Genomic DNA, 14,131 nt, shown 5'->3' with positions numbered 1-14,131 from the left:
CATGCGTGGGTTTTCTCCGGGTACTCCGGTTTCCTCCCACAGTCCAAAAACATGACTGTTAGGTTAATTGGCCTCTCCAAATTGCCCCTAGGTATGAGTGTGTGTGTGCATGGTTGTGTGTCCTGTGTGTCTCTGTGTTGCCCTACGACAGACTGGCGACCTGTCCAGGGTGACCCCGCCTCTCGCCCAAAACGTTAGCTGGAGATAGGCACCAGCAACCCTCCCGACCCCATTAAGGGAAAAGGGTGCAAGAAAATGGATGGATGGATGGAAATACAGCTACATTTAAAGTATCTGGGACTGAAGCCAGATATTTTACATCTGAAACCAAGATTCAGCACAGGAAAAAGATGAACTGCTCACTATGGAGCCAGAACAAGCCACAGACTCAAGGAGTTCTGGTATCTTAGTGTTGTTCATGAGTTACAGTGGGAGGGAGTGTGTGATGAACAGACAGATTGGGGTCTCATCTGTAATAATGCGATAAAAAGGAAGGTCTCAATTTACAAGATCAGCAACGTAAAAGAGACACAAATCATGTCCAAAAGAAAAGCTGTTAGAAGCAGAAAGACTTGAGACTTGGAAGGAGGTTCATCATGTTACAGCAGAAGAAAACAGCCCAAAATATAGTCAGAGCTACAGAGGAATGGTTTACAACAAGTATGTTCATGTCTTAGAATGACACAGTGAAAGTTTAGATCTAAATAAAAAAAATAGTCCTTTTACAGAGAAGATTAAGAAAAAGTTTCCATCTGTACATATGGTCGAGGAATACGCCAAAGACTCAGAGCGGTAATTAAAGCTAAAGGTTATTCACACTGGGAGCAAAATGCACACATTGCTGTCAGTTTTATTTGTCCAAAAACTTTAAAAATTTTCTTCTGCCTCCAGCCAAACCTATTGAGGTTTATAAAGAGGTTCAGGAATCCTGCTGGGTCATAAACCTGAAAAGTACCTTTTGATTTTAGCTGAAGCTTTAAGGGACTTTGAAGTTCTTAGTGAAATTTGGAGCAGAACAAACAACTGTAATCCCTTATTTTGCTTTTTCTTTATTTTAAAAGAAATGTATCCTTTCCACTACTTTTTACATAAGGCAGGGAAAAGACAACAATTTTGCTGAATAGCCTCAGTTGTGCCAGTCATTTTTCATGCAACCTGTCAGAATAGGACACTTTCAGCTGAAGTGCAGAGAAGTGTTGTAAAAATACCAATATTATTATTTTGCAGCACTAAAGGGTCATCAGAATCACACAAAAAACTGTTCCTGATTCTGATTGGCTGGAAGATGGTAATTATTATCCTCTCAAATCTGACACTACTCTTTACCATCTCCAAAAGAAGCTGTTACTAGGCAACACCGTTTGGTTTCTACAGGRGAAGGAAATGCAATAATTGAAAAAAAAGACGCTATCTCATATATTCAGCGTCTCAAACAAACAGGCCCATTAGACAAACACTATCCAGCAGGAAAAAGTTGTAGCTCTAATATACAACATGAAAAAAGCTGAGGATGCAGAAGTTTGAACATTTTTTTCCAGCAACCTTTCAGCTGGTAATATGTGCAACATCAACTGACGGTGATAAAATGAAGCTTCTGCTTGAAATCTAACCACGCAGCACTTTCCTGCAGTTCTGTGGAGGAGTGCTGAGCTATTTTGTGCTTTATAAGGTCACTGCTGCCAAACAATTGACAAAATGTGTCTTACATCCAAGACTTATTGCTATTTTTATTAAACTGACTCAGAGTTACTATGTGGAGGGGAAAAAAGTGATTTATTTATTCAGGAACTGGTTGGTGTTTCTTTAAAGCCTTTTTACAAACTTGGCTACAGTTCTAAAACTCTAAGAATAGCATGACTTAAAACGTAAAACTGCACTCCAACCCTGTTCACTTCCATCTTATGTACCCATGACTGTGTGTAGACACTAGTAAATCCATGCTTGTATGCACATCCAGTAAGTGCAGAAGTTTCTGAGACTTGAGTTAAATCCTACTGAGACTGTGGAGTGTGAAGGACAACCACCTTATCTGAGGATACAGCTTGTGTAAGAACATTTCCACACTCAAAATGTCACCTTTTCAGCAAATAAAACTGTTTAGTAAAAGGCAGGTAACATACAACTGAAGGAGCCCATATAACCTTCAAGGTGGGTTAAAAGGACACGTCAAGCGATTTTACTGATTATCACATTAGTTATCTACTTTAATCCCTAACCGCATGACCCAATACAKKCGTCGGCTTGACTTATCAGGAAGGCAGCGGAGGTTCTGGTCCTCCGGGATTATAAAATCAACTCTGACTCACTCAGACTCGTGCACATGCACACGCAGACRGAGCAGAACAAAAGGTGAAAAGGTAAGCGGGGTAAGCTCTGCTGACAGCAAGCAGACAGAAGTGACTGCAGATCAGTGAGCGAGTCGCTCTGATGATAACACAATGCGACGGTGAGCAGGTTCAGACTCGGGGCGTGACTCAACTCAAGTCAGCCTGTTGGGACACCAGCCACTGTAACGCTGCTCAGAAAAACTGGGGTAAAAATAGAACAAGGCAGGAGCGAGAGACGGCAAGAAGACGAAGCTGAACTGTGCAAATCAATAAGATGATAATCCAGACAGTTGGGCTGAAAAAAAAATAAACAGAAATAAGATGGCGATACAGCTGTCAACCAATCAGTCACTGCAGGTTAGTGAGTTGCCTAGAGATGGACCTGTCTGTCTGTCTGTCTGTCATGGCCAACAAGTAGTTTGGAGCCACTTTATTTTGTACTTAACATGTGGCATGTCTTTCTTTCTGGTATTCTCTGAAACACATGCAGTAAATTTAGTCCTCTAACGCAGGGGGATGCTTTGTTGGTTCTGAAGCATCAATTTGCTTCTTGMGTTTGCAGACATTTTCACTATGACTCAGCATCGTAGTCTGCGTTCTCTTTGCCAAGTCAGGCTTTCGTAGGTGACTTACCCTGCAGGTAAAAAATGTAAACGCTACATTTTGTATGCATCAGAACATTCTGAAGGTCAGCGTAAAGGGAATCAGGTATTAAAAACAACAAACGCATAACAGCATTCTGACCTTGTGAAAGCTTCCGAAGAAGAGTTTTTTGATTTCTGGACCTTCAAATGTGACAGTCTGAAAATCTCCCCTGTAGTCGTTGTTGAAGAATGTCAGAGTTTTTCCTCCATCTGCAGGGAAATACACAAACGTGTGTAAATAGGATGCAAAACAGCCCATGCATTAAAATGTATGTTTGTTATGTTATATTCAAGCATTTGTGAAAAACATTTAGCTTCTTGTCTGCTGCTTTCACCCAGAAAATTGACGAKGTATAGGCCACATGCACATGCAGCCAGGACTGAATTATAGCTGAAATAATAAAACAATAATGTCTCATTTTGTTAAACATTTTTCTCTGTATTGACTCCTCCATGTGTAACAGTATCCACTAAAATCGTTYGTCTTATTTAATTGCACAGATGTTATTGAACCAGTTGTACTCATGGTTCTCACTGTTGTGACATTCAAGTCAATATAACAGATCTAAATCGAACTCCCACCTCTTGGTGCTAGGAGTTGCCATGCAACAGTTGGCTTTCTACAAGTGTGATGCTTGTTAGGATGAAAAAGTTCTTGTGCTGATTGGTAAGGCTCTCATGGTTGTATCGCATTTTCTATTAACAGAAAYGKYTCTATTAAGCGAATGGCATTTAAACGTAAAGTTGTTCTACGTACTGTCCAGGATGACTCCGGTAAGCGGATCGTTGTTCTTATTGAGGATCTCCCAGATAGCAAAGGGCTCCTCCGGCGTGTCAGGCAGCACTCTGAACAGCAGGGTGATGGTGTAGTCGGAGGGAAGCCCCTCAGGATGGATAAACCTGTGAGTCAGAACAACAGATGCAACTGAGACATTCTAGGAGATTATCTTGAGGTTCTGTTGACTAAAACGYCCAAGTTGTGCTTTGCCTTCCAAAAGGTCATCACCTCTCACTTCAATGAAYGTTATACGTCATCCTATCTGTGCAGCTTATCGAGTTGTTACCTGGTTGGCTGTGCCATCAGAGCGTTGCTGTGCAGGTGGAAACAGGGAAAGGCATTGAAGGTGCCAGGTACCATGGAAACACCAGAGATGCTGTTGTACTTATTTTCAACAAGTCCAAACAGCTCCATCATACGGAAACCTGCAGACAGGTGGTGGGGATGAGATCTTGTTAACGTCAAAGGGAATTAGGCCAGGGGACCGCAGAAGATTCAAGAATAGTTATCTCAGACAGCTTAGCTCACTTTAAAAGATAGATACAGTTATAAACCAAGWGTTAACCTTTTTTTCTGTCTGCTGCAGATCACCTGCTCATCCATCTCATAAATTACTAAGTCCTTCTCTCTCTTACTAAGTGCTTATTCTCCTGCACTAAAGCACAAATGAACCGATTTGATCTTCTTCTCTCTCTCCTTCCTAGCAGCTCTGTATTCACCACCTTTTGTCCAGTGAACCTTTTATCTCTCATCTGTACAAGTTCAAACCATCTTAGATTTACCTCTAATTGCTAAACTCACTTCTATTTCTGCTTGATCTGTTTGATCTAATCCAATAAAAAGACTCTCATTTCCATCTCATCTTGAACACCTTCTCTTTAACTCTTGCAGTTTCTGTCACAAATCATCYCAGACATTTGTTCCCATCYATTCTTCAAGTACTTCCACTGCTCTACTCCTTGCCACTGTCCTGTTTCACCTCTCTTAATAAAATCGTAACCTGTCCTGCTTCTATTTACTCTAATTATTTCTCTTCTCCCCAGAACATACCTCCACCTCTCCAGAGTTTCTTATTTTCTCCCTRCTCTCACAAAGAGTCATGAAGTTGTCTCCAAACATCGTGCTCTATAAGGACYCCTGCCTGACTTSATCTGTAAACCTGTCCGTCACTACTGCAAACAAAAAAAAYGGCTAAGCACTGATCCTTTACASTCTGGCAGCTATCCGTCTGTTACAAATCATTCCTGACATTTATCTTCATTTACTCTACGGATAATTAAACTTGTCCACTTTCAATTTTTCAGCTTGCATCTTAACTGTYCCATTTTTCTCTCAGTAGTGTGTATAATGTCTTACTTTTCCTGACTTTCATTCTTTTTCTATCTACAGCAGTCTTCTACCATTTCACCAGCTACCTATTCTCACTGCAGATCACGATGTTGCCTGTAAACCTCCCAATCTATAAGTACTCYCCCCTGACCATCCCTCCATTATCTTTCACTTAATCTGGGATTGAGAGGCAGAACCTCAAACAGGGAGACCCAAACTTTCCAAATAGCCACTTGTACCGACTCCTCCAGGACAATCCCAARGCTTTCCCAGGACATTCGAAAAACATTGATTGCATATCCCAGATATCCTGGGTCTTCCTCTGGGTCTCCCTGCTGGTGGAACATCCCCAGAACATCTCACCAGAGAGGAATCCGACCCAGATGCCTGAGCCACCTCCTCGTCTGGCTCCTCTAGATGTGGAGGAGTAGTGGCTCTGCTCTTAGCTGTTCTCRGAAGACTAAACTTCTCACCCTATCTCTAATGGAGAGACACTCAGTGGAGGAAACTCATTTCAGCTACTTGCTTTGACATCCTTATTCTTTCAGTCACTACCCAAAGCTAGTAGGTTCCTACCTTAGATGAAGGTAGTACGAAACCCTTCAACTCTTGTGGGACTTCTTCTACACACTTCACCACTGTTTTGTTGTCTCTGTACATGTAAATGCTAAACTACTGAGATCATATAGGACTTTTATGATCACACCATCACTCAAAGCACTTTACACTAATGCCCTTCATGCTCAAAACCTCTCACACATCAATCACTCATATGCAGACTGTTAGGCAGCTGCCTAACACTTTCACAGCTCCAACACTGTGAAAGTGTTAGAAGCCAGAACCAAACCCATAACCTTCAGACTGCAAGGAAACCACCCCAGTCACTGAGCCACAGTTGACGTTCTCTAAACCTCCCTCACGTATGTCTCTGCCACATTTGACTCATTCAGTAACCCAGTTCTTTCCTCTGTGCCTTATTCTCTAAATTTAAGAAAGCAGTGCAAGTCTTTTCTGTCTCTACACGTCTCCATAAAGCCTTTCAAAAACACACATCACATCCTTACTGCTCTTCTTCTGCTTAACACCACTCTCCCACTAAAAGATCATCACTTCACTTCAAAGACTGGCTTCAACAACTCTTTCCCATATCTTCATGAAATGACTCAGCTGCATTATTCCTCAGTGGTTATTTTGTACCACAGACAAGCCAATTTCTCATGCTGAGATGTAAAAATAATAATGCGAAAAAAATGCCTTAGAATGGGGACACAGAGGTTTAAATAAGTCAGTTTTTTAATAGTCGTTAGTAAATTCTTTGCGCAAACGATAAAAAAATAGTACATTCACTTGTCTTTTAGTACATTGTAAGCAGTTACATTTCCACATGTAACTTGCTGGGGTAAAGAGGTATTCTTTAACATTTACCTGGGGTTGTGCTGCCACTCATTGGTATTGATGGACAAGCTGTTAAAGACAAAAACAAAGAAAAACAAACAGTCAGCACAGTAGTGAAGAAATGTCAYATGCYGTTTACCTAAAGGAAGTTGCACTCTAACTAAAACGTACTCGCAGTAGCGGCCTCGCACACAAAGGTCACCAGCTTCTCTTCGATCCTCTGAAAGGCGTCCAGRTCGTCCACGAAGAAGACGTGCCTGTCGCTCGGTTTGCTGGCGATGCTCACCAGCTCTCCATAGTCGGCATCAGCGAAGCCGATTGCAAACACAATGTAACCTTTAGAAGGAGGGTGGATAAGAAAAACAAACGCTTTGAATTCAGTATGGGATTCATACAAGTTGTCCTTTTATTAAACAATGATTAAACYGTGTAGCAACACGGTATGCTTGTRAAAAAATGGTACGATAATTCTAAAAACTCTACCACAGGGTATTTTCTAGACATTTCTCGGTCACAACATGATAGTGTAGAKKAAATGGTTTATTGTTGTACTAAAATGAAAGCAATAGAAATATTGATTAWWMAAMWWMTYMKKWSYWYMWTWWTTTYYWYMWTWKYTKMTTAKWAGMWGTCATAARTCCTGGAAAAGGTGTTTGCACACAAAAAAGTGTAAGAATACAATATTAAATATATGTGTTGAACTTCAGGTTACAGACAGTCTCCTAATACCTCATTCAAAACAAAATAAAAACAAACAAACCAGAGTTTTAGCTTCATATATATCCTTTAAAATGAGAGAAATCGTGTCTGACCTGACATCTGCATCTCTTTGGAAACTTTATTGACATCATCCTGGGATCGGCCATCAGTCAGAACCACCAGGACGTTAGGGATTCCTCTCCTGACTCCTCCCTCAGCGGTGAAGATGTTTTCCTTCACATGCTGGATGGCTCGACCTGATTGAAAAGATGAAACCGTCAATTATTTCCAACAATCAAATCAGAGAACGGCAACCGATCTGCATAAAATGCTAAAAATCTGAATTTTAATTTTTTTYCTTTACTTTCCTTACAGGAGAAAACCTAAAAGTTTGAGAAAAAGCACAAATAATTAGTGTGCCTTGGTTTAGTGGGAAAAAACTATCTCAAATCACAGAGTCTGTTTGGGTCCAAAAAGTCAATAGGAGAGCGGCGTGTGTGCAGAAAACAGGCTTTGATTCATTCTTCCCTGCAGGTTTATTTGCATTGTTGCTAAAACAATTTGTGCACTACAGAGAAATGTTACATCAGAAAACAAAATCTGCATTACAAATTTAAATAAATTGCATGAAGATTGCAGATTATGGATCAGTGCTGCTGAACAAATTGCTGCCTTGGAGGGTTCATCTTCCTGCCAGAAGTCAGATCAACCCTCCACACATGCCAATATTGCCCCGAGAGTTTAGGATTTTAATTTGGCGTCAGTTAAATTGCTATGTCTCAGATGTTTGTGGCAGTAACCTTTGAAGTTCGTGCTGCTGCACGGTTTCTGTGCTAGAAAAACACAAACCGTCAGTGAGTCACCGCCGAAGTTTACCTCGAAAATGAAGCCGTTACTGACAGCATGATTGTAGGTTTTTCCACTTAATAATTAGTCTCAAAATTGGAACTTTTACTATGATGACAGGGGGTGATATGTGATGCATGACACATCGATACAAATACAAATTAAAAGAGATGCATCAGAGGGAAGTACTGCCAATATAAGCTGGTCCAGCTTATATTGTCACACACAGAAGCATGCAGCCTCTCAAGGTAACCTCAACAATGGCAACATCATCAAATCTCTCATGTGCAAAGTGTGCGTAAGCACAAAAATCTCACACGGCTATTTCTGAGCAAAACTTCAGATGCATCAATAATGAACTGAGTTCGGAAATGTGTGGAGCCTCATGGCAAATTTATGACTGGCGTGCAGACTCTGGCTCATCCACAACACCTGGATGGCATCCTCAGGAGCTGTTAGGATGTGAATACAAATACTACACGCACCAATAAATTACAATCAAGAATGAATAAATCTGTGTGTGGACAGATGATTCATATGTGCAGAACATATATTCATCTATTTGCATATTTAGATGAGGACATGTCAAGGTCTGGTATTCCCTCATCTATACTTTATTCCACACTGATTKAAAATGTGCTCAGAACAAATTTCATACATATGTGATAGGTTGTATGTACACATTATTGGTGATGTAACCATACAACATATTTCAGAGGGAAACCAATGCAAGTCTKTCAATATGAACCACTTGATGTCAAAAATTYACATAAAGTGAATTTTGAACATGGAAGTGTAGACATATTGCATATAATTTACTTTTATGATGTAAAAAACAGTACAAAACAACCCTAAGAAGAATAAAAAACGTTTAAAGTAGTAACTTAAATTCATGATGAAACTATGTTGCAAATTATTTAAGCTCTTTCAATATCCATATATTTTGATATTTTGGCATTACCTCTTAAAACGGTACATTTTTACTTATAATTGTCTCATTAATTCAGTTTGATACTTAATCAAATATAAGTAAATCTTWAGGTTTACTCAGAGGAATAATTATKCTCTTTAATATTTAAATAATTAAATTAAATTAAATGACATCAGAACATCAAACAAATCCAGCCATCATATTTTCTACTTTTGGAAACCATTTAAATTGGAGTTTACACTGTGACTGAATGCATAACAACACTCTAAACTGTTGCACTCTGATTAAAAAAAGAAAATAAATTATTAAGTGGAGCATTATAGTGTGACATTACCAGCAGGGGAATTCCTTTACGGCAGCGATGCTCTAACAAATTTGCTCGCTGCGATCTCATTTCTACTTTGTAAACACTGATTAAAGGCTATTACTGTCCCTTCTCTCCCACAGGTTTTCTTGCATTACACACACACACACACACACACCTCTATATAGCGTTAACACATTAAGAACAGGTTCATGTGCATGTTACAGCTAACTGAAATCAAGATGTGAGGCCTGAGCGTGTAGATAGTAGTGATAATTGTGTTTAATTTGCAGCAGTTGCAGAAGTTGAAGGCAGTTCTTTGTCTCAGCAGCCCGCCTTCTGTGTGTGCTTAGCCCTCACCTGTTTTAGTGTTTCCTCCCTTGTAGGAGATCTTGTTGATGGCATCAAGCAGACGCTCTTTGTTACCGTAGGAGTTCAGCTTGAACTCAGTCCGAGCGTCGTCACTGAACTGGGCGATGGCCACCTGCAGGGGCCGGGCATAATGTCAGTCCAACTCCCAATAAGTTTCAACTCACATACATTGTTAGGGTTTGGTAATTTCTAATTGCAAGGATGCAAAGGTTGACATACCATGCTGTCAAAGATGTCAAAGCTCTTTTTTTTATTTAGATGACTTCATTTTTAATAGAAGTCAATATCTGCAGAGAAATACGCTGGAAAAGCTTATTCAAAATTATAGCTGCAATATTGTGGAAATGTTTGAAGTTGGAAATCTCCACCCCTCTCTCACTCTCTCTTCAAAAATTCACTAGTAAAAACTGCAGGGATTTAAACACTATAATTCTAAAACTCATATGAAGTGAAGTGACACTAAAGTATCGTGGTTCATTCCTAGAAAGCACCACAGATCTGATCTGGCTGAAATGAGGTGCATTTTATTTTCAAAGAATCAAAACAAGCACAAGGAAAAATGCTTAGAATCATTGGAATAAATGCAAAGGGAAAACTTGAAAATGTACAAAATAGATATATTAGGAAGAAATCCATGAATAATTAAAAGAGGACCATCAATCAATAAAGAATGGTAAAAAATATATATTTTTATATTATTTCCATGGTTTAGAATTACTACCTAAAGATTTTAGTAAAACCTTGATCTTTAAAGTTAAACGTTGTCCTCTAGATTTATTGGCAGCCCTTTTAAAGACATGTTTCTTAGGCTTTCAAAAGAAATGTGTGTATTTTCTCTTGAAAAATCAAATTTTTGCCTTTTCCATGTTGAAAACTGGAAATGAAAAACAGGCTTGTCATACTCATTATTTATACTTCTACTCAAAAATCAGTTGCGGATTATTAACATCTCTCTAGACATTTTAACTTAATTACGTATACAATGCTATAAAATGTTCTGATTTTGTTAAAAATGATTTTCTAAAAGTGGGACTCTTAAATGAACAAAAACTCTAAAGGTTGAATTTGACTAACTTTTGAAAGGGGGAGTCATAATAGTGCCATAAAATATGTATTTTTCAAGGTTTTCTCACAACTTGCAGGACGATGTGTCAAGAAATGTGCAGTTTCAGAATCTGGTTTTGTATTTTCAAAAAGGAACATCAAAAAAATACATAACTAGTTGACCTTCATAGTCATCTGAATTTAACATGATATCGGAGCTAAATAAAGCTTGTTGAGAAAAATGGCAATACTGGAGACAACTTAGGCATTCAAACAAAAGAATGATTTCAATAATTCATTTTGTTCTTTTAGTTTTGTGTTTTTCTTGGCTAATCAATCCTTTTAAGTATCTACAGATATTTTTGCTTTGTTTTGGATAAGCCTTAAATCAGTCTTTACGCCTTTCCCTAGAGCAAAATAAATTTAATGTATGCAGTTTTGTGGGGGTCACACTGCAGTCATTACTGACACAATAGGCTGCTGATGAAAACCCTCTTCATTAGTTTCCCTCTCCTGAAATTATAGCGACGTTGAAAAATTGCTTAGGCGGGATGAGCAAATTGGGTGGAAGTTGTTTCCTGAGGAAAACCAGATTTTTAGATCCACTCCCTTATCAGCAATTTTAGRCTTGTTTGTTTCCAATGTCATGAACAAATGTTGGTATCTGTGGTTTGCCTCTTTCCTTTTGCATTTTGCTAAAGGAAATTTTCTCATTTGCAAATGATTTGCACTTTGCATGTCTGRTTAAGCATACATTTCCCAATTTGTCCTTCTGTTGCAGTATCTCTGCCCCTYGGATAAATACACAGGCAACAATTAATGAGACTAATTCAAATCYGTTTTCAAGCCTCTTTCTAATAACATGGRAGACTCAGAAGGCACAATGTGGATGGAATAAAACAGATACTAATTAAAAAWTMATCTGGCAAWATGGTTAKAAAAAAATGCTTTMATAGACTTTTACTAACTTTTTTTTGTTTTATTAAGGATTTTTGTTTAAAATGATTTGGTCTCATCTGGGTTACCTGTGTGCCATCTGGGCCTATCCGATCCAGAGCTCCGACGGTGCTGTACAGGAAACGGATAATCTTCAGGAAGTTGTCGTCACCGATACTCCAGGAACCATCAACTAAAAAGACCAGGTCTGCTTTGGCTGCCTTACAAACTGGGAATAGAAAAAAATATATATTCATTTTATTGTGGTTGTAGAGATTAAATWTATTTGGTCRTAAATCTTCCCTCAAAAATAATAAATCCTGATAATATGCGTCAGTTAAGAGGTTTYGTTTAYGTTGAAGAAAAAAAGACTGCTTCATGCGTCTCCAGTAGTCACTGACCATACTTCTATTGTTCAAATTGAATATTATAAATGCATTAAAATCATTTCATGTCCAATAATTTAATACAATAACTAATTTAAGCAAGTAAGTCTTCAGCATAAAGGCAGCTAATAATACATTAAATTCAAACTCTTTTATTAACTCAGAAACTCTGATAATTTAAATTCCCATTCTACTGCTGATAAATAAATGCAAAGCATTAGTTGCCTTGGCATATACACGTTTTCCAACTTGCTCTCGTTTCCCACTAAAGCTGTTTGCTGGTGAAGTGAATTAACTGCTCAACTCATTCAGCTGCCTGTGTTTGTTTCTTGGCAGAATCTGCTCATGCCGATGCATTTTGGATGGGAACCAATTAATCTCTGCTTTATTCAGGTCAGGTCTGGTTCTGGTTCTGTTCCCCCTGGACAGCATCTCTCTTTTGTGAAAATTAATCAAGGCACTTCAGGTTCAGGAAGGGTTTTATTCCGTTTCTGTTCTGCATTCAGGAAACGCTTTGAAGTAATTTAACGGGGTCAGAGWTAAGGCTSTTCTTTAGGTCAGCCATGTTCACCTGGGAGTGTTTTATAGATATGAATTATGAATAGCACTTTATTCATGCCGGATGTGTAGGTGTTATCAAGAACTAATATGAAAAATATTAAAATAAATTAATATTTCCATGATATTTGTTGGACTTTATTATGCAGCTTTAAGATGGACATCCACAATCAAAACGCGTGAGTTGGTATRAAATYATACCCGATATTTTAAACCCTGCTGTTTTATATTTACAAAAATTGGGTTAGATATCAACAGCTACAACAAGACATCAACATTTCTTRTGGATCTGCTAGCGGCTGCACTTCTGAGTCGCTAGCAGATTATTTTTAAATGAACACCACTAATAGCCAAAGCCATAAAATTAMAATTTTTGTTATTTAATATCCAACTTCTCAATTGTTATTCCTACATATTTGCTCTATTATCATGGATATGTAAGAACTGAGAATAAAGTCAGAGATTCATATGAGATGGAGCTGAAGTGAGRTGAGGTGTYTGGACCTGATTAATCTGCATCTAATTTGTACWAAGAAAAGCCTMGGATGAAATTTTCTTTATCACATGATAAATGTAAGAATGAAATGCAGGAAATTAGGACASATATATACTTTGATTCAAGATGGAAGTCTARACAAAAGCAAACACGAGTAGCAATACATGAATCAGGAAACGTGAAAGGAAACTAATGAGACAAAGGAGTATAAAAACATCACAGGGGATGATTAATGGRCCAGGTGGAACAACTGCTATCCCATTTTTGTTACAAGAAGCACAACCACATCCTGCAAACACACAGAAGTATAAAGAAGAATAAATCCTGATTTATTTACAAGATAAAACAAGCTGCAATTGGCAGAACATGCATTCTAGCACAACTTTAGCCATGCTCTTCTTGTACTACTAAATTAGGATTGTGTTAAGGCAAAGGCAATCAATATTTGCTGGGGCGGGGAAAACATGACAACATTATGAATTAGAATCAGAAAAAAAACATCAATCTGACGTTTTTTTCCAAATGTGCAAGAAAATATGTGGAGTAATAACTGAGAAAGTGAAAGAGTTGAGACATACAAGGTAAAATAAGTTAAAGTAAAACCAAATGTACCAAAGAAAATCAAAGCAAACTGTTTTTAATGTACACAAACTACCGCAAAAACATTAAAATGATTATGCTAGTGATGAACATGAATAAATCACATTTCTGGAAGCAGAAGTGGAGCAKTTGGAAAATGCAGAAAATATTTTTCAAAGYTAAATTTACAAGGTCTGAGAAAATTGCACATTGAAAAAGCAGTGAAAATTAGCAGAAAACTAATCTACACATAAAAYAAATCGCCGCCAGTCATTCATATTTTATGGTCTGTATTTTTAATGACATTACTTTTTGGTACTTGAACCATTTTTATTAGAAGGCACAATGATTTTTATTAGACAATGAGGCTACGCAAGCTAAAATTTTATGAGAGAGCAAACATGGCTGCTGCTGCGTTTTTTTTCTCACCTCATTTATATAAAACAGCTAATGGCACACTGGAGATGAAACTGATGAGTGAGTGATGACAAATGTGAGGAATGTGAA

General features: G+C 38.2%; 1 protein-coding gene across 3 annotated transcripts in view; it reads right to left on the bottom strand.

Moving 5' to 3' along the window:
* LOC103472826 (collagen alpha-1(XIV) chain-like) overlaps positions 1-14,131 on the bottom strand; it is a 111,136-nt gene that overhangs the window by 4,449 nt on the left and 92,556 nt on the right. For all 3 annotated transcript variants that reach the window (XM_017307591.1, XM_017307590.1, XM_017307592.1), the window contains 8 exons: positions 11,695-11,834; positions 9,614-9,737; positions 7,286-7,429; positions 6,645-6,809; positions 6,504-6,542; positions 4,036-4,174; positions 3,729-3,871; positions 3,072-3,181 (listed from right to left, as the gene is read on the bottom strand). In XM_017307591.1, coding sequence (XP_017163080.1) covers positions 3,072-3,181; positions 3,729-3,871; positions 4,036-4,174; positions 6,504-6,542; positions 6,645-6,809; positions 7,286-7,429; positions 9,614-9,737; positions 11,695-11,834 — 1,004 coding nt within the window. The remainder of the gene's footprint in view (positions 1-3,071; positions 3,182-3,728; positions 3,872-4,035; positions 4,175-6,503; positions 6,543-6,644; positions 6,810-7,285; positions 7,430-9,613; positions 9,738-11,694; positions 11,835-14,131) is intronic.

This window comes from Poecilia reticulata, linkage group LG11 (genome assembly GCF_000633615.1).
Source record: "Poecilia reticulata strain Guanapo linkage group LG11, Guppy_female_1.0+MT, whole genome shotgun sequence".
NCBI lineage: Eukaryota > Metazoa > Chordata > Actinopteri > Cyprinodontiformes > Poeciliidae > Poecilia > Poecilia reticulata.
The sequence above is the reverse complement of the archived record's forward strand: the minus strand, read 5'-3'. Positions and strand labels throughout refer to the sequence as shown.